General features: G+C 38.6%; 1 protein-coding gene across 1 annotated transcript; it reads right to left on the bottom strand.

Moving 5' to 3' along the window:
* Positions 1 to 8,391: 8,391 nt before the first annotated feature.
* On the bottom strand, positions 8,392 to 14,982 carry krt78.4.S (keratin 78, gene 4 S homeolog). The gene is made up of 9 exons (XM_018248637.2): positions 14,495 to 14,982; positions 14,126 to 14,346; positions 13,862 to 13,922; positions 12,959 to 13,054; positions 11,879 to 12,043; positions 11,107 to 11,232; positions 10,491 to 10,711; positions 9,410 to 9,444; positions 8,392 to 9,318 (listed from the first exon to the last, which is right to left on the bottom strand). Exons 1-9 carry the CDS (start codon positions 14,927 to 14,929, stop codon positions 9,125 to 9,127), a joined length of 1,554 nt encoding a protein of 517 aa, XP_018104126.1. The 5' UTR covers positions 14,930 to 14,982; the 3' UTR covers positions 8,392 to 9,124.
* Between the last annotated feature and the right edge of the window lie 5,099 nt (positions 14,983 to 20,081).

The following is a 20,081-nucleotide window of genomic DNA, read 5'->3' as shown; positions in this document are numbered from 1 at the left end:
GATTCCCTGGCACCCTTTTTCTATTGTTTCATATTATTGGTCTAGAGATGTAGTATCAACAATACTCTCGCTTGCTCTTTCCACTTACCGAAAGCCCATCCTGCTCAAATAGGGCCCAGTGTAGCTCTACCTCACTAGTTGGTTTTTGCCTTTTAAGCCAAATTAGGGTTACATGAGGAAACTCATGTTATATGGGGTGTCCTGGGCCCACCGGGGCCACTACCTTAGGGCCCCTCCAACCGAGTTCCCAGCTCAAGCTCTTTCACCGAAAAGCCCATCCTGCTTAAAGAGTTACATGAGGAAACTCATGTCATATGGGGTATCCTGGGCCCACCGGGGCCACTACCTTAGGGCCCCTCCAACCGAGTTCCCAGCTCCAGCTCTTTTACCGAAAGCCCATCCTGCTTAAAGAGGGCCCAGTGTAGCTCTACCTCACTAGTTGTTTTTTGCCTTTTAAGCCAAATTGGGGTTACATGAGGAAACTCATGTCATATGGGGTGTCCTGGGCCCACCGGGGCCACTACCTTAGGGCCCCTCTCAACCCACTTCCCCTACCACATACTGCAAACCACTTACATGGGTCTGGGTCTGCAGGGTCCCACGATGGCCGGTGCTCACCTGATCTTTTATCTGTGTATTACCAGTACAGTCTAACACTGGAAAACTTCCTGCTTGCCATTGCCCATAAAGTCAGAAACTAACCTGAAGGAGTCTATGGCATGAGAATGCAAATACGGTGTATCACTTTCAAGCAGGAAGGATGAAGCTACTGTATGAAGGATAAAAACACAACTGGTAAATGCAAAAATGGGGACTGGGTCTCTTAAGTGAAATTAACTGCTTTTTATAAAAGACGAATAAATTCATTTTTAACCACCAGTACATAGCATGCAAAGTTCAAGTGACAAAAAGAATTTCTAGATGGTTGGATAAGTTTAGTAGAAAAAGTAGCAACATGTAGAGAGGGATATGGGTGTTTTACAGCCCAGTAAGTAACTTAGCCCTAGGAACTCTCAACTGGACGAATTCCATATGGGAAAACAAATGGTGTTTAGTTGTGATTGATTAAAGGAGACGCTAATACTAGGAAGAACACTGGACAAAAATGATTAAAAGTTGACTCTGGAGACATGTTTTTGTGGATGTATAAATATTTTTACACCACTATTGCTGTTGCAACATATGTAATCTACAACCAGATCTGCAAGTTGCTCTCATTCCACCAATGAAACCAAAAATTATTATTTCAATTGTCCTTTGGTGGCAAAGTTCCAAGTTTTTTCAACAGGAACATTTTGTGAATATAAACAAGTAAATTGTCAGTTGTTGAAATATACTTAGTATAAGGAGAATCTGTGCAGCTCAAATATTTATCTTTATGTTCCTGTTTCACTAACCACACACTACTGACAACATGCAACTACTCACTGATACTGCAATGTCCCCTTATATCTTCTTGTTTGTGTATTATAACACAACAGGAGCACTGTGGGAGTAGATAAAGAGGTTGTGTGAAGGCAGCCTTTGTGATAATGGAAGTCAAGTCAATACCAGAAATGACAGAATGAGCTTTGCATCAAGGAAAATAATTATTTAATATTTATGAATACAAAGGGGAATACGTCTTAGGAAACTGGTAAAAATATATTTTAAACCACTTCTTTAGCAACTTTCTTTAAATTCCCCTTTAAATGTACAATGTCCTCAATTAAATATATTGGTGTTTGAATAACTATCCCTGGTGTCTAAAGTGGAATGTCTATTAAAATGCTGCTCAGCTTGTTTTGGTGGAGGACTGGTGAATAAGATGATGGTTTTGTTGTTGCTTAAAAGAGATACCTGAATCATTTGCTTCTGTGAAATGCAAAGAATTGTTTCAAGGAGCACAGTAATCAAAACATTTTTTAAAACCCCTAGAACATAAAACTTCTGTGAAGGTTAAAGGTTTAAATGGGTATTCTTGCAATCTCTGTTTACATTTTCTTGGTGCCTTGGCATTTTTACAAAGAACGTCAGCCAGTCAGCTTGTATTCACCAGTTGAACAAGGGGGGATGAATCATGAACTTTGATTGACCAATGATTATTCAGGGTTATTATTATTGTTATTATTCAACAGAATAATAATTTTAAGAAGTAAAGAAGAAACCCAATGGCTATTACTTACACCAGCAACTGTCTGACCCAATAAACAAGGATCTCTCAGTGCTGTCTCAAGGGTTTTTACAAACTACATTGTCTCCTAACCACTACAGTCTGGTGGGAATTGCCTTCCCAACTCTACTTTTCCATTCTCCTCAATAGAGGACACCTCATACACATATGGAGTTATGTAATAAATGGCACTAAGTTTCCCCAGGAGTAGTAAACTATAGCAACTAATAAGCAGGTAAAATTTATTGGTCACCTGTTTAAAAGCAAGCATCTTATTGGTTCCTTTGGTTTACTGCTCCAGGGCAAACTTAGTACCTTTTATTACATATGGGGGATAGAATTTAATTTTCCTGCCACCTTCAGGGGGTCCCTTTTTCCAACTTTCCAAGTCTCAAAGCTTCTGGCCTCTTCTCACCTTACCACTTGCCCGCTTGATCCAATTCCCTCGAAACTTCTCCGCAATACCAATCCTTGTCTAATCAAAGCCTTAACTCACCTATTTAATCTTTCGCTCTCAACTGGACTGTTTCCTTCTCAACTAAAACATGCTCTTGTCACCCCCATTCTGAAAAAACCCTCTCTTGATCCCTCCAATCTTGACAACCTCCGACCTATCTCTCTGCTACCTTTCATCTCTAAACTATTTGAGCGCCTAGTCTACAACCGACTTACCTCATTCCTCTCTGACAATAACCTGCTGGACCCCCTACAATCTGGTTTTAAGCCACAACACTCCACGGAAACTGCCCTGACTCGACTAACTAATGACCTTTTAACCGCTAAAGCCAACAATCATTTCTCACTACTAATACTGCTTGACCTCTCAGCCGCATTTGACACTGTAGATCACCCTCTCCTCCTCCAGTCCCTCCAGTCGCTTGGCCTTCGTGACACAGCCCTGTCCTGGTTCTCTTCTTACATCACCAATCGTTCCTTCAGTGTCTCCTACAATGGAGTATCATCTTCTCCCCTACCTCTTTCTGTTGGAGTTCCTCAAGGCTCTGTCCTGGGACCATTACTATTCTCCCTCTATACTTCCTCCCTTGGCAAATTAATAAATTCGTATGGTTTCCACTACCACCTCTATGCTGACGATACTCAGATCTATCTCTCATCTCCTGATCTCAACCCAGAACTCCTAACTCGCGTCTCCTCCTGCCTGTCCGCTATCTCTACCTGGATGTCGCAATGCTACCTTAAATTAAACCTCTCTAAAACTGAAATGGTTCTCTTTCCTCCAAGAAACACCAGTAGCATCCCCGAAGTATCCATCATAGTTAACAATTCCACTATCACCCCCTCTCCCCAGGCCCGGTGCCTTGGGGTTATCCTAGATTCTGCCCTGTCATTCACTCCTCATATCCAGTCACTTACTAAATCATGTCACTTCCACCTAAGGAACATATCCAAAATACGATCATTTATCACCCAAGACGCTGCCAAAATTCTTATTCACTCTCTCATCATATCGCGTCTAGACTACTGTAACTCTCTTTTAATTGGCCTCCCCCTCCAGAGACTGTCACCTCTCCAGTCCATAATGAACACTGCTGCGAGGCTCATACACCTCAGCAACCGCTCATCCTCTGCCTCGCCATTCTGTCAATCCCTGCACTGGCTTCCGTTACCTTTCAGAATCAAATTCAAATTAATGACACTGACTTTCAAAGCACTTCACAACTCTGCTCCACCCTACATCTCTGAACTCATCTCTATATACTCACCCACTCGCTTACTACGCTCCTCTACTGACCTGCTACTCAACTCTTCTCTCATTACCTCCTCACATGCTCGCATTCAAGACTTTGGAAGGGCTGCACCCCTCCTCTGGAACGCTCTCCCACGATCTCTCCGACTTTCTCCCAACCTTTCTGCTTTCAAAAAATCTCTGAAAACCCACTTCTTTCGAGAAGCCTACCCTCACTCTGCTTAACTACCAAACGCAACACCACATACAACACCACATTTCTCACCCACTTACTTCGATCTTGCCCACTCCCACACCTTGTGTATTACTCCCTTCCCTTTAGACTGTATACCTATGCATAGGGCCTTCCTCACCTCTTTGTACCTGTATTGATTGTGATGTTTGTTACTCCATATATTCTATGTATGTAATTCATGTGATGTAGTTGTATAATCACAGTTACTTTACAGTGCTACGCAATATGTTGGCGCTATATAAATACATGTTAATAATAATAATAATAATAACTTTCCCAAAGATGTCTAGCCTAGGTTTAGCCAACATCCACCCATAAAAGTGACTAGAGATTCCATATAACACCCCTGGGCCTATGAGGATACGTCCCTTGCTCAGAGCACAAGTTACACTTTACATAGTAGGGAAAATTAGCTTTTTTTACCTCTGCCACTGTGTAAACAGTAACCTGTGCATTGAGGAACAGGCATATACTCATAGCTCTAGGGTAGGGTTGCTACTGTCCAGTTCTGACCCAGACATCCCGGTTCTTTGAAGGGCTGCTCAGGTCAAAACTGCCTGCCCGGTTTCCAAATTAGAAAAACTGGGCAGGATACCTTATGATTAAATCCCCGCCCCAGACATTAAAACCCGCCCATCATAGCATCACAGCCCCACCCCATTGCATCATGGCCCTTGCATTCTGCCTGGAGTCAACCAGCCAAAAGATTGCAACACTCAACTGTTGAAAAATAAATATGTATGTACAAATTAGCAAGTAAATACATTTCTAAATGAATTGTAAGGCAGAGAACAGTGATGGGCGAATCTGACCCGTTTTGATTCAAAGAATATTTGCCAAAATGCATAAAAGTCTATGGTCGTCAATTATATTTTTCATCCATTTGAATCTATAGGGCAAATTCACTAACCTCCGAAAATTTGCCAGCGACGGCTTCACTCACAGCGCTTCGCCAGGCTTAGATTCGCCAGGACAACGCTAATTCACTAAAATCCGAAGTTGCGTCCAGGGTGCCGAACACTGGCAAAGTTGCACTAGTGTTACTGCGCCAAGCTAAGTGAAGTTGCGCTAGCATTGCCTAATTTGCATATGGTGGGAAGTTAAAGTACAATGGACGTATATGTTGCAGCCAATACATTACACTACACAAGCCCTGGAAACCTTAATAAAAGAAAATAAAGTTGTTAGATTGCCCTACACATGAGCCCAGTGTATAGTTTATGTGCCATATGTTAGGAAATGTAGGGGGGAAGCCGGTTACCCCAAATAAATTTTATCCTATTTTTCAACCTATCACCCTGAAAAAGGAAAAGACGGCAGCGTTTTTTGGGATTTTTTGAGGAACTCCTATCTACTCTATTGCACTTCGCCTGGTCTGAGGTGGCGAAGGCAAGTCTGGTGCAAGAGGTAACATTCAGTAAAATCCGCAGCTTAGTGAATTTGCGTAGTTAAATCCATTCGCCAGAGTGAAAATTTGCCATGCGTTAGGGAGTGAAATACCTCTAGAGTCTATCTCCTTTTCTAGTGAAGTTACACCGGCGACCGTTAGTAAATCGGTGAAGTATCAAAATGACGTCACTCTTGCAAATTTTTGCCTGCGTTAGTCACTTCGCCCTAGTAAATTTGCCCATATAGGCGTAATTTTTGCAGTGAAAAACTCTCACTCATCGCTAATTAATTACTTACTGAGCTGATAATTATCCGAACCATCAGGATATAAACATAGGTATAAATACAAACTAAATAAACTAGATAAATAAATCTTTAAGTATTTATTGTATATAATAATTTAGTAATATATTAATATAGCATTATGATTGAGTATTTTACTATTTAAAGAAAAACTATACCACCAAAATTAATACATTAATACAACAGATCAAAGTGAGTGTCATATTAAAGAACCTTGCCAAAATAGCATATATATTTAAGTAAATATTGTGCTTTTACTTTGAGCCCCCATTTCATGATGAACTGTGCCCTGCCTCAGAGATCACCTGACCAGAAATACTGCAGCACTAACAGTAACAGGAAGAAGTTTGGAAGCAAAAGACAGAACTCTGTCTTTTCGATTTAGGATTACCCAATGGCACATAATACCAAAAAAGTTTATGATTATTAAAAATGGTTTATTTACATGAAGCTGTGTTTTACATATGAGCTGTTTTATGCAGACCTACATAGGGATATAGTTTTCCTTTAAATGGAACCAGTTGTGTTTTAATTTTAATAAAACGTGTATTTTATTGATAAAGATTTATCTGGAGTTTTATTTCATAGCTCCATCATCTAGTTTAATTAGTGTTATAAGTAATCGCTAGTCTATAAATAGTCATGGATACCATACTTCTTTTATTTTGACTGTTTAACAACGAAGAGAGTGGATGCTGCTGGAAAACCCGAGACAGAAATGTTGTTAGTGGCAGGATAGTAACATGTTAGAAGTGTGAGATACAGTAGCTGGGGTGTTATCAGCTGCAGACAAGTAGTGGTGGGTACCAAGATGACACTTGCCAGACTGTAGTGGATATGATTGCAAGGCCAGTTTATGAATATATACATGTGCTTTTTGGATTAATGTGTTATTAACTGTGTCTATCACTGCCTGATTCACAATTTCCTGTAAAGAATACAATGAAACCATCTATGTTATAATAAAACATTTTATCATTATTATTCTACCCTAAGTAAGTTGCCATTGTGATTGGGAAGCAGTTACCTGACTAAAAAGGAGCCCCTGTCCCACTCTACAGAGGAGAGAGGCTCACTTTGCTCTGTATAATTCTTCACAGCACAAGCTAATTGTTTCATTATTGACAGTCAGTAAAATCCAATATATGGTGTAACGGTTGGCACCCAGAACCAATGCCAAGCACCCTGGTCTTGACTCGTGCTTCTGCTTGTAGCAGCCGCCTTTGGCCTCGGGAAGAGCCCTCAGCTACTCAGATGCCGCCATGTCTTATAACGAGAGGTGCAAGGCGAGGGGTTCTGGACAAACAAAGGGGCACAAGGTCATGGTACCAGGCGTTAGACAGAATCGTAGTCAGATCAGGCCGGGTCGGGGCAGGCAGAGAGTAAACGTAATCAGGCAGGCAAGGGTCAAACCAGGCAGTCAATCAGAGGGGATAAGCAGAATCGAAGTCGGATATCAGGCAAGGGTCAGGTTTCAGAAGTCAGGATAGTCGAATAGCCAGGCTATTTCAAATCGCGGCGCCCCAAGGCCGCATTGTCCAAGCGCCGACTTCTTCTGTTGCGCACGCCCCCCTGCCGCTGCCGGCACTACATGGTCCTGGCGCCGGCTGCGTGAAGCGACATCGATCGCAATTTAAATCACGGGAACAATGTGGGGGCAGGGTTGCGGTTGGGCGGCATGCCGCCCCTACATTTTTGCCGCCCTAGGCCCGGGCCTATGTGGCCTCGCCACAAATCCGGGCCTGTAGCCAGGCAGGGGTCACAACAGGAATCAATCAGAATCAAAACAGGATCAGAACAGATAGCTCAAAGCTCAAAAGCACCACAGGATAAATCTATCACGGGCAAAATCCTGTAGCTTTAACAAGCTATTTATACTTTCAAATTTCGCGCCTTTAAATAAAGCAGCGTGCGCCCTAGGAACCCGGAATTTCGGGAGAAGAGGAGCGGTGAGGCGGGCGTCCCCGCCGCACCACTAGACCACCAGGGTAAGTTTTTATTACACACGGATCAGCAGACTGCGGTCTGCGGGTTCGGGGCGCTGCACCCGGACAAGGGACTTCAAGCGGCGAGTAACCTGTATATATTGAATGCCTGTGAACATATATTGAATAAACGAAAGGTCTGGGGCATCTGCACCCGAGTTCACCAAGTTACAGGGTGAGTGGTGGCAATAATTAGCCCGATTTAATCAATTTCACAGAAGGGAGAACAGAGTTTGAGTGCAGCCAATTTTTGTTATATGATTTATGTACTCATTTGTACATGGCCTACATACATCACAGGCTCAGTCCACATTGTGGTTGTGTGCTAATTTTGATTTGAAATTTATTCATGCTCGTTTTACTTGTGCCATTCTCTTTAAAGTTATTTAATACAATGTTTAGTTCCCTTATTCTCAGCTTTCCCAGTTATCATTGGGGCAATGCAATATGTGGCTTTCTTTTCGCTGGAACCTTTGTTAGTGCTTAAACCTGCTCACCATTGCTCACCATTTGCGACTAATTTAAGATTAGGATTTAAGATTAGTATTTAAGATATTCAGTAGCAATAATTTTGCTTAGCAAGTGCCAGTTTTTGATGCAATGAAATGCAGACACAGAATGATTTTCAGATGCAGTTTATTAGAGATACAGATTTAACCACCTTCAGTATAGCGTCAAGTGCTTTTCCCACAATTAAAAACCCCATCAATTGCAACAGAGATAATATTAAGATATTATCTAGAGAAACAATTAGGTATATATATCACAACATAAAAATCATATCAAATTTGACTAGCAGGTGATCATAGGATGCCATTTTGCAAAATAATCAATGTTAAATTATTAAGAAGTTAATGGCATATTCACTAACATGGGATAACTATAACAGGATTTTAACAGAATTGTTCAGGTTCTGATCATCATGGCTATTAGTTGTCAAACAGTATTTCCATGTCCACAGAAGAAAAACAAGACCCCAAAGGGATAACTTATGTACTATAAGACTTGCAAAGTGTCATATATACAAAATTGCAATAAATATTGTGTATGGGTTTTCAAGACAAGACTGTAAAGTTAAAAGGGTCAAATGAAAAGTAATTTGTTATTCTTAGTCTGTGCCAAAGAGAAAAAAATCTTATTTCTAGTGTTACGGTTACATATTTATGATACTTTTGGGATATTCCTTAGATTGGACAGAATGGAGTATTGGTTATTTGCAAATGACCCATGTAGGAAAACAGGTTAAACTGAGTTAAAATGAGAAAAGCAGACAGAGAGCCAGCAGTTGCTGATGCTGAAGATGGTTGTTCATTTTTGTCTTACTGGGCTCTTTTAAAGTATACCATACATATCTAATAGCGTGGTTTGGTACAGGTGGTCCCACAGGGTTTTGTTGACAGTGCACATTTGGGGGCACACTTGGGGGCACACACAGAGGCACACTTGGGAGCTTCTACTCCGGCGAGGATACTTCCACTATTTTTCAAGCTGCATGAAGAGATACATTCAGCATTTGAGCTTCCAAGTTTTCCAGTAGTGTACACGGCTGCAAATGAGAAGAGAGGCAGGTAATGACTGAAGATATTGCTGGAAATATTAAAAATTATCTTTACTGATTAGACCATAGCGATACTTACATATTTTGACATCATTTGTAATTTCTCCATGCATTCTAAAAGTAAAAATAAACAGATTATGGATTAATTCTGAAGGCTGATGGATCATCTTGTACCTCTTAGTCATCGACAATATGTGTTCCCTTTAAGCCAATCAGTCCAGATGTAATTACTTTGTACTGCAATAGGGGCCCACATACAAACCAGTTGTTGGGAAATTTATTTCAAAACTGCCAAAATGTTTATTTCTACTGTATTGTTATATCAAGGTATGTATTATTTGGGGAAAAAAATCAGTAAAAAGAGGTCTAAAACTAGAGAGAAACTATTACTAGAAGATACATATCTATGAACTTGCACTACTTTTAATGGTGACTATACCTGAGATGTTTGCATTCTGCATAATAAGATTATGGCACATCTAGAGACATATCTGTGTACATTCTGCACACCTCATAGAAGTTGTGCTTGATCTAAAGCAGTGCTGTCCAACTTTTGTGGTACAGAGGGCTGGAATTTTTCTGGCCTACATGGTGGAGGGCTGATAATGGAAGCCAGTGATGATCACTCCCTGTTTTTAAACCACACCTAATTTAAACCACACCCATGTTACCACAAGACCATGTCCACATTAATGGTGGTAACACAACTAAAGACCAAATGATTTATACATACATTACATTTTGGCTTACTAACTTTATACATTTTTTATTTTGCACAGCCTATTTATCCAGTTTTTATTTTTGCATTGAACTGTTGCTTCAAGGCCTACCCTTAAATCCATATGCTGGATAACACACAAGTGTGAACAATGCAGGGGAAATTACATGTGTGAACAATACAGGGGAGTACAGTTTGAATTTGAGGTTTAAACAATGCAGGGTTAATCTCTGTAGTGATATTTTTTAAAGTTTAAACATGGTAATCAGACACAGCAGGCAAACTTCATGTGGGGGCCACACAAAGGGGGCAGTTGGACAGCCCTGATCTAAAGGATTTGCAGTGTATATTTTACTATTTGCACTGTAAAGCAGTTGGAACAGCAAAGTATAAAAGCACAATATAAATACTTTCTCCATTTCCTATCTACACAAGTACTAACCTGCTCTCCTCTCCCTCCAGAAGAGTTCTGTAGGTAGCAATTTCAACATCCAGAGCTAATTTGACTCTGAGAAGCTCCTGATATTCCTTCAACTGAAGAGCCAAGTCCTCTCTGGCTTTCTGTAATACGGCCTCCAACTCTGCCATCTTACATCTGGCATCTTTCAACGTAGCGTCGCCCCTGGATTCTGCATCACAAATGGCGGCTTGCAGACCAGCAATCTTCAGGATAAATACAGTAATGTCACTGTCATTGAATAAGTGCTTGCTTGTCTTAATATAAAAAATCATGTATTCCTCATAAATATTATGTAGAAAAGTGCTAAATATAATCATATATTGAAGTGATGATACTGTTTTCTACAAATCAATAATCCTGCCTCTTGTACCACATACAGACTGCTTTCTCCATAATCCCATCATATGTAAAAAAAATACTGACATGACATTATATCCTCAATTATTCTTCATAGTGACCCATATGCATGATGTGTGCCCTAATATCCAGTTTCTCAAGCCTCTAGCCCTGCCACCTGCTCATGGACCTCAGACTGCACATTCACATTCAACAAAAACAAATCTTTTGATTTATATCTTCATAAATGACATATCTTTACCTGTCTCTTCACACACTCAATCTCTGCCTGCAGTCTCTTTATCATGGTATTCAGGTCTTGAATTTCAGTCTTAGAGCTCCGTAGATTGTCTCCATGATGTCCTGCTGCATCCTTCAGCTGTTGGAACTGGTGCAGGAGAGGGAAAAAACAATGAGATAGTAGCAAACATGCTCTGTTCATTTTGTCACTGTTGAAGCAGTCATAAAAAAGACCAAAACAATGCAAACAATGAACTAAATTCTTATTGTTTGTGTTTTTTATTTTGATAGCTCATGTTTATTGTCTTGTTTACAGCTGGACAACTTCATCCATGCTATTAAGCCAATGATATTAAATAAGAGTGTCCAGCTGGAAGAAAATTGGCTGGATGACATTCTCCAAGTGATTTTTATGGCCCCAGGCTTTCTCAAGAACAACTAGATGTAGATGTGACTGGATGGTCAGTGCTTCATTTCAGATCCACTTATTTGTGCCATCGAATCCAACCAACACAACAATGTCTATGTTTATGGATAGACATTTGAACCCTTCTTATATTAAGGCTAATTGCACATGGAATGTTTTGACCATAATCAGAAAACAGTGGTAGTCCAAAGTCTATCCTTTACCTTTGCCATAGTGATCATATGGGAAACTCATGTATCAGTGATAGACAGTGTTACTAAGCAGAGTTCCATTTGTCAAAATACAATTACGATAATGTTGAAGACTACAAATAAATAATAAATCAGAAGACAATAGTGAGCTGTGGCAAAAAAAAGATATGCCTAACCTTTTTGGAATATGCAGCTTCGGCTTCGGCTTTGCTTCTAACTGCAATTTCCTCATACTGTGCTTTACATTCTGCAATAAGGCCATTCAGGTCCAATTCCCGGTTGTTGTCCATGCACAGAACAACATTAACATCAGACATACAGTCTTGTTGTTGGGCTAGTTCCTGCAAGAAAAGCCCCACACCTTATTTCACTTTATTTTCATCTTATTGATTTAAGCCAATATTTCAAACATAATCAATAATGATTAGAGTTAATTGTAACACAAATATGATGAGAAGGCTACATAAAAATTTCTGTCCAGAAATACATAACTTTTTATAGAGAAGCAGAAATTTATATTTTAAAATAATCTGCTAGTTAAGTTATTGCATTTGGACTTCGTTGTTCACTTTAAACTAGGGATGCACCGAATCCAGAATTCGGTTCGGCCAGGATTCAGGCATTTTAAGCTGGATTTGGATACGGCCGAATCCTTGTGCCTGGCCGAACCGAATCCGAATCATTGAAATCAAGTAAAAAAGTGTGCAGCTCTCTTTTTTCCTCCCCTCACTGATTTGCATATGCAAATTAGGGTTCAGATTGGGTTCTGTATTCAGCCCAATTGTTCACAAAGGATTCGGGGGTTCGGCCAAATCCAAAATAGTGGATTCGGTGCATCCCTACTTTAAAAGGAATCACTTTTACAAGGGCATACTGTATGTAAAGTCAGGGCAATAGCTAGACATGCTCTTTTTAATATTCACCATCTCTCATCTTCATAGAAGTTCAGGGTTGTTCAAACAAAGGCCCTAGATAGATCTATGGAATTCTCTTGAGATTTGTTTAACATGAAACGGTTGTCCCATGGAACTATTGTGTTGACTACTACTAAGCTGAAAGAACCAGAACTTCATATACTGTTTTTTTTCCAATTACAAGCAAATTAGTAGATCAAAATGCACTGAGCTAAAATAAGTTCTGCATTCAACACTGCTATACAATGAAGGAAGGTGACATTTTTGTTTGAAAATGTTTTGATTGGAGAATTTATAAATATATATGATTAGGTAGTATTTCTATTTGGGGAGGTTTAGTACCGCATCAAAGATATTCCTCAAGAAGCTGATCTCATTTGCCAAGGATTCTTCTTTGGCCTCCATCTCTGCTTTTTTAATGTATAACACATCCACATCCTTTAAAAAAAGAAAGAAGAATAATATTATTAGAACATATACTAGACATGCACAGGCTGGTCAAAATTACTATATTGAGCGGGGGTTACTTAAACGTATTATTAGTATACACCTATGTTTAATATATGAACAAAGTTGGAAGTAAACTTAAGAAGAAAAACTTTCTTTCTTGCAATCAGTCCTAGCTGAAACATTGATAACCTTTATCTACAACAGTGTCTGCTTTAACCACAAGACATAAAGTACTGGCTTCTCTGGCTAAATAATCATCCGGTTATGAATTCACTGCTCTGATAGAACCAATAATTGAATTATACATCTTACTTATTTGTTAGAAATCATTGTACATTGGACTATTCATGTAGTGTAGTGATGGTGATTAAAAACAATTGTGTGCTCCAAAATGTCATGTGTGCTAGTGTCATAATATATAAATCTGGTTTCTTTTCATAAATCATTACTAATGATAAGAAAGAAAAATACATTTATAGAATGGTTCTGTTTGTCTCTAATGATACTGATTTAATTATAATTATAAATATGATTATGTGTTTGAACACTTGATAAATAAACATTTATGATGTACTTTATCATATAATATAATAATATATAAATAAACCATTATGCCCATTACATAGAACATTCTTTGCAAGTTGAGATATGGAAGCAACATATACATTCAGGCTTTGTAAGGATATGGGGGCTCTTAAGTGAGCATTTGTCAATAATACAAGGAGCATTATCATATATGTGCAGATGAGTAAAAGTAGTTTTAATAAATATTCTTATTAACAGGTTCAAATTTACCTTTTTGAGGGCTACAAACTCATTTTCAGCACACGTTCTCTTATTAATCTCTTCTTCATATCTGTTAGGAAATGGTGAAATAGGTCATTGTCATATCAAGAAGAAGAAGACTGAAACTACTGCTCAAAATGAATGCCCATTAATAGAGCTAGCAGGGTCACCAACAATATTATTTTAAGGCAGCTTATTATAACATATATCAGCACACAATATTAAAATCTAACATCAGATATGTCCCATTAGTGTGTAATGATTTAGACTAACTTGGACTTGAACTCTTCCACCACATCTTGCATATTCTTTAGATCCCCATCTAGGCGGCATTTTTCATTCTTTAATCCGTCCAGTTGTCTCTGAAGGTTATTAATATAGGCATCGAACAATGGTTTAATAGTATCTCGCCTAGAGGAAAGTTTGTGACTTTTTTCTTGCAAAAAGTTCCATTTTGTTGCCAGAATTTGATTTTGTTGTTCAAGAAAGCGAACCTACAAGCAAGGAATTATGAGACAGAAAAAAATCAAATTAAAGATTCTACAATATATTTTCTTAAACATTATACATTTCTTGAAGTAGACATTTAACTGATGTTTTAAAGCTCTAACCCTACTGTTATTTCGAAAAAAATAAACTTACCTTGTCAATGAATCCAGCAAATTTGTTGTTGAGGCACTTGATCTGATCCCTTTCTGCACTTCGTACCTTTTGGATATTTGGGTCAATATCTACATTTAATGGCTGGAGGAGAATTTGGTTGACAGTAACCTTTTGGATACCTCCTGGTGGACATACGGGAAAGGTGTCTGTTCCAAATCCCTTGCTGGTACCCAATGTGGATCCAAGGACTCTCCCACTGCTAACAGAGGTCCTTTTGTGACCCCCTAAGCAATACAGGCTTCCAGTGGATTTTAGCTTTCCACTACTGTGGTGGATGGTGTTACCTCCAGCAGAAGATAAAGAGCTGAAATTATATTTTGGCCCTACAAATCCCCCACCAATGGAACAAGCTGTGTAGCCTCGAGCATTGCATGATCCAGGTTTGCTGCCCACGGATTTTCGGACTTGACTCATTGTTTCTTCTTCAGATACAGGCAGATGCAGTGCTGATAATACAGGAAGCCTAAGAGGACACTTAACCACTACTACAAGACCAAAGTTCTCCTTTTATATGTTTTAGATGAGGGCTTGGTTGCTTAAGACAATGAAGATGCATTTGTAACTCTAATAGCTTGGGTTTGGCAATCATAACAACAGGCAATCCTTCTACACTTGCTAAACACAGGTGTAAATTAAACTTATTAGCGTCTCTTTGTGTTTACATACCCTAATTTCAAGCTATTTAATCTATTATATAGTTTAAAGTATATCAAAACTGGGCAAAGTGGTTTTGCTAAGAAGTACATAAATACAGTTTATGCTGTACATAGTTTAGCCATTGTACCATACAGTAATAATCAATGTTTGCCCGTTACAATCTATAATTTTGGGTGTAAAACTGATTTCTTTCATGAACATTTTTCTTGACATTCTGTGCAGGCAGTGGGTTCAGGACACACATGAACCACACTAAGTTTAGTTTTGGATGTGTATTCAGCCTTGGGATAATGTCACTTTTCATTAAGATTGTGATTGTTTCTTTATTTTATTTAAAGTCACCTTTTTTATGCATTTAATATTTTCATGCACTACAGAACACAAATATTATACAGTAGATACACTTTAGCATATAAATATTGTTTATAGATTTTTTTTGTCTATATAGGTGGCATGTGTTGTAAAAATCAACAGCAAATAAGAATATGTGCCAAGATGCTTGGAAAATAGCATTGCTCAAAAAAGGCTTCAAATAACAACGAGCCCTCTCACTGTCACTCCCCTACAGATTAACAACATTTTTCTGGAGCGGATTGCTGCCACTGAATATTGGGGCAATGACAAAGGAGATGGTATTTTGCCTGATGTTGCAGATAAGACATCTTAATAAGAAGGCCCTGCTTATTAATATATATACTATTTTCCACTGTAAATTATGGATAAATATCACAACTGTTAAATAAAAAAAGGGTGACTGTTAATTAGAGCAAGAAGCTGCCTTTATAAGTCCAGTACATGACATGCAAAGCTTAAGTGACAAAATAGCTGCTAGATGTGCTGGATAAGCACACATGTACCGTAATAGAAATAATAGAATAATAGAAATAAATTACAAAACTTGTATGAGGGAGTATGGGGCTTTCTGAATCCAGTAAGCAGTTCTACCAACTGTTTATCTAAGTTGACGATATCCATATAGGAAAAAGAAAAGGCCTTTAGCTGTGGTTGTCAACAAGGAAAAGCTAATACCAACAGGAACACTGGACAGAATGAACAATAGTTGATTTTTGGAGACATTTATTTCACCTTGGATTTTTTTATATCACTATTTTACAAAAATAGCTATAGCCTGCAACCAGATCTGCACATTGCTCTCATTCCACTAGTGAACACAAAAGATGCAAATATCAATAAATGTAGGTGGAAGAAGAAGTCAATGGTTTTGGCTACTCGTGTTTAGAAAGCATGCAAAAAAGGTTTATATCACAGATTTAATTTGTGATCCTTCAGCGAATATTTAGCACCAGCTTCTCCATACTGCATTACGGATACTGCCCTACCCTTTTCCAGGGGAACTAGATTCAGAAGCCAGGGGAGGTTCCTGAAATATGAGACTAGGGTAGGAGCCCTGGAAAAAGTGATCCCTCAACGCATAGTAAGTAGTAGTAATGCCTAGTAAGAGGATAGGCTTTTAGGTTGTAGGCAGTATTATGTAGTTATTTATTTAGGAAAAGATACAATTTTCTACAGTAGCCTATAGCACCCAATCAGGTAACATTTATTGGTCACCAAAAATGCATCTTATTGGTTGCTTTGGGTAACTGCCTCTTATTGCCTTGTATTACACATGAGGGTGGGTAGACAATATAATAATTCAGGTATGGGATCCATTATCTGGACACCTGTTATCCAAAAATCTCTGAATTACGGAATGGCCATCTCCCTTGACTCCATTATATCCACACAACCCAAATTTTTAAATGATTTCCCTGTTCTCTGTAATAATAAAACAGTACCTTGTACTTGATCCAAACTAAGATATAATTAATCCTTATAATTAAGCCTATTGGGTTTATTTAGGGGCCCATTCACCAAGCTCGAGGGAAGTATTCGAAGTAAAAAAACTTTGAATTTCGAGGTGTTTTTTGGGCTACTTCGACCATCGAATGGGCTACTTCGACCTTCGACTTCGACTACGACTTTGAACCGAAGGATTCGAACTAAAAATCGTTCGACTATTCGATAGTCGAAGTACTGTCTCTTTAAGAAAAAACTTCGACCCCCTAGTTCGCCACCTAAAACCTACCGAACCCAATGTTAGCCTATGGGGAAGGTCCCCATAGGCTTGCCTAAGTTTTTTTGGTCGAAGGATAATCCTTCGATCGTTGGATTAAAATCCTTCGAATCGTTCGATTCGAAGGATTTAATCGCTCGATCAAACGATTATTCCTTTGATCGTTCGATCGAACTATTTGCACAAAAATCCTTCGACTTCGATATTTGAAGTCGAAGGATTTTAATTCCCAGTTGAATATCGAGGGTTAATTAACCCTCGATATTCGACCCTTGATGAATTTGCCCCTTAATGTTTTTAGTAGATTTAAAGTATAAAGATTCAAATTAAGGAAAACCCCAAGTCCCGAACATTCTGGATAACAGGTCCCATACCTGTACATATATATCAAGATTGAGACTTTTTTGGGGGAAATTGTAACATAACGTACAATCATGTATATATGTGAGTTTTTAAAACTGAGATTTATCAAACAAATGAAATTAGACACAGCAATGCATTTAAAAGCTGCCAAGTTTCTATAAAAGTCAATGAAAACTGTATCTGAAGGAATAAAGTTAACCCAGTTTAATGATTTTTCCCCCAGCTGTATTTGCTTTAAAGCACAGTGTCAAAAATTTATCATTTGGTCCAATAATTCTAAGAATCACGTTAATTTTCTTTATATCATTTCTTTATTTTTATTGTTATTTTACGTTTTACTCTTGCTGTAGGAGTCACCAAACAGAAGTACAATGTTTCTTAACAGCTTTAATTTCATGTTTTATGGAGTGCAAATTTATTTAGCAGCTTAAGCTGCTATTATACTCTTGCTTGTAAATATAACAAACAATTTTGCTTAATTTGTTTTTTCCTTGGGTGTGTGCATGGAATGTACTTGGTTGATGATGCAACATAATTTACCCAGTCTGCTTGATTCCTCTTATGGTAGTTTGCCTGTAGGATGGTTTGTCTCAGCCATGCCCACCTTTGAGGTTGTGACCTCATCTTCCAGCTCCTCCATATCATGTATGTTTTTATTTATAAGTAACTTAAAAAAGGGTTACTAATGTGTCTAAAGAACATCTACCTCTTAAAGAGATACTGACACCATACATTAAACCATTTTACATCTATCAAAGTATTGTCTTTCTTTACTACAGTACTTGCCTTAAAGTATTTTCTGAAAGCTTTTATATTACCCATCTGACTCCAAATGCTCGTTTATGAGGGGGCTGCCATATTTGTTCAGCAGAAGTCCATTAGCATTGGAAACTTTAACTGACAGGCTGAGATGGGACAGTCAGGTTGGCAAAACAATCCAAAGGTGTGGGAGCGCACTTCCAAGGTCACAAATAGGTCGCTTCAGTTTTCTTAAAAAATTACTTTTATTTAAACATTGTTAAAAAGAATTACATCAGCGTATAGACCATACGCTGATGTAATTCTTTTTAACAATGTTTAAATAAAAGTAATTTTTTAAGAAAACTGAAGCGACCTATTTGTGACCTTGGAAGTGCGCTCCCACACCTTTGGATTGTATGCAGTGGATTGTTTCCTTAGCGACGGACTCGGGGCGGCAGCACCCGGGTCACACTACCGAAAGGGTAAGCCTATCCTATTTATATATATAAATGAGGAAAACCAATGCTTTCTTGGACATGAGTGTATTCCCCCTCGTGGGATATTTATAAGAGCAGGGTTCGGGGCATATCGCACCCGGACCACCACATCTGAACGGTGAGCGAACTAAAAGCATATGGAATACCTATATAAACTAAGAGGATAAAGCTTATAGAAAAAACTTTTTACCCTCGGAATTGATGTTTGGTGGATAATTGTCTAAAAAGGTTGGCAAAACAGTCAGGTTTAGAAACTTCAACTAACAATAACTTAGATAAACAAACCTCTCAGCAAAAAAACCTAACCTGTAGGTAACTTTTTTTATTATTTAAAATATTTTATTTGATTTTCACAATAAACCATAAAGACAATATGGCAACAAGTAGAGGTAACTTTTAATGTGCATTCATATTTTAGCATCAGTATCACTTGAAGAAAGGGAATAATTTATACAGTGTTTCTCTCCTGTGGCGGTGCTTCTAATACTTCTGCAAATAAATGTGTTAAAGCCATTGCCATTGAGCTGGTGTGCTTCTTCCCAACTTGGGTCTCAAAGCTCTTCATCGCAAGCAAGGCAGCCAGTAATGGTAAACCTTAAAGTTTGGCGGGACACTTGTCAAGGGTCACTTGGAGTTACCACTGGAAATTGAACCAGAGTCTCTAGCACAAGACCCCACATCAAAGGCTTATCACTTCATCCAGTTAACTCCTCCTCCTATCTCTTAACGTTTGGAAAAATTACTATCGTGTTTAGAACATTTCATAAGGGTCTCTGTGAATCAGTTTGCCATAATGCAGAAGCCTGTGGCCAACCTGAATGTAGCAAACAGCATAGATCAAACTACATACAGTACATTTGTGAACTGTCCTTCAGTTCTGCAGAGAAACATGCCGCAATGGTGCACCACCTGGTAGTTTGTGAATAGTGATGGGCGAATAAATTCGCCAGGCGCAAATTTGTGGTGAATTTCCACGCTTCACCTCCGGCGAATAAATTCACAAAACTGTTTCCTATATTAATGGACTCACATTGGAATAGTTGCGTCAATAGGTGCGTCAACATTATTTGGACACCCATTGACTTTAATGCAGGCATCAGAATTGACACGGGAATCAAAACTCGCGTTTCGCAAATATTTCTCCATTTGGCGAATTTTGCGGGAAATCCTTGAATTTTTCGGCGAAGCGAAACAGAACAAATTCACCCATCACTGTTTGTGAATAAATAGAATG

This window comes from Xenopus laevis, chromosome 2S (assembly GCF_017654675.1).
Source record: "Xenopus laevis strain J_2021 chromosome 2S, Xenopus_laevis_v10.1, whole genome shotgun sequence".
Taxonomy (NCBI): Eukaryota; Metazoa; Chordata; class Amphibia; order Anura; family Pipidae; genus Xenopus; species Xenopus laevis.
This window is presented reverse-complemented; position numbering and strand designations above follow the sequence as displayed.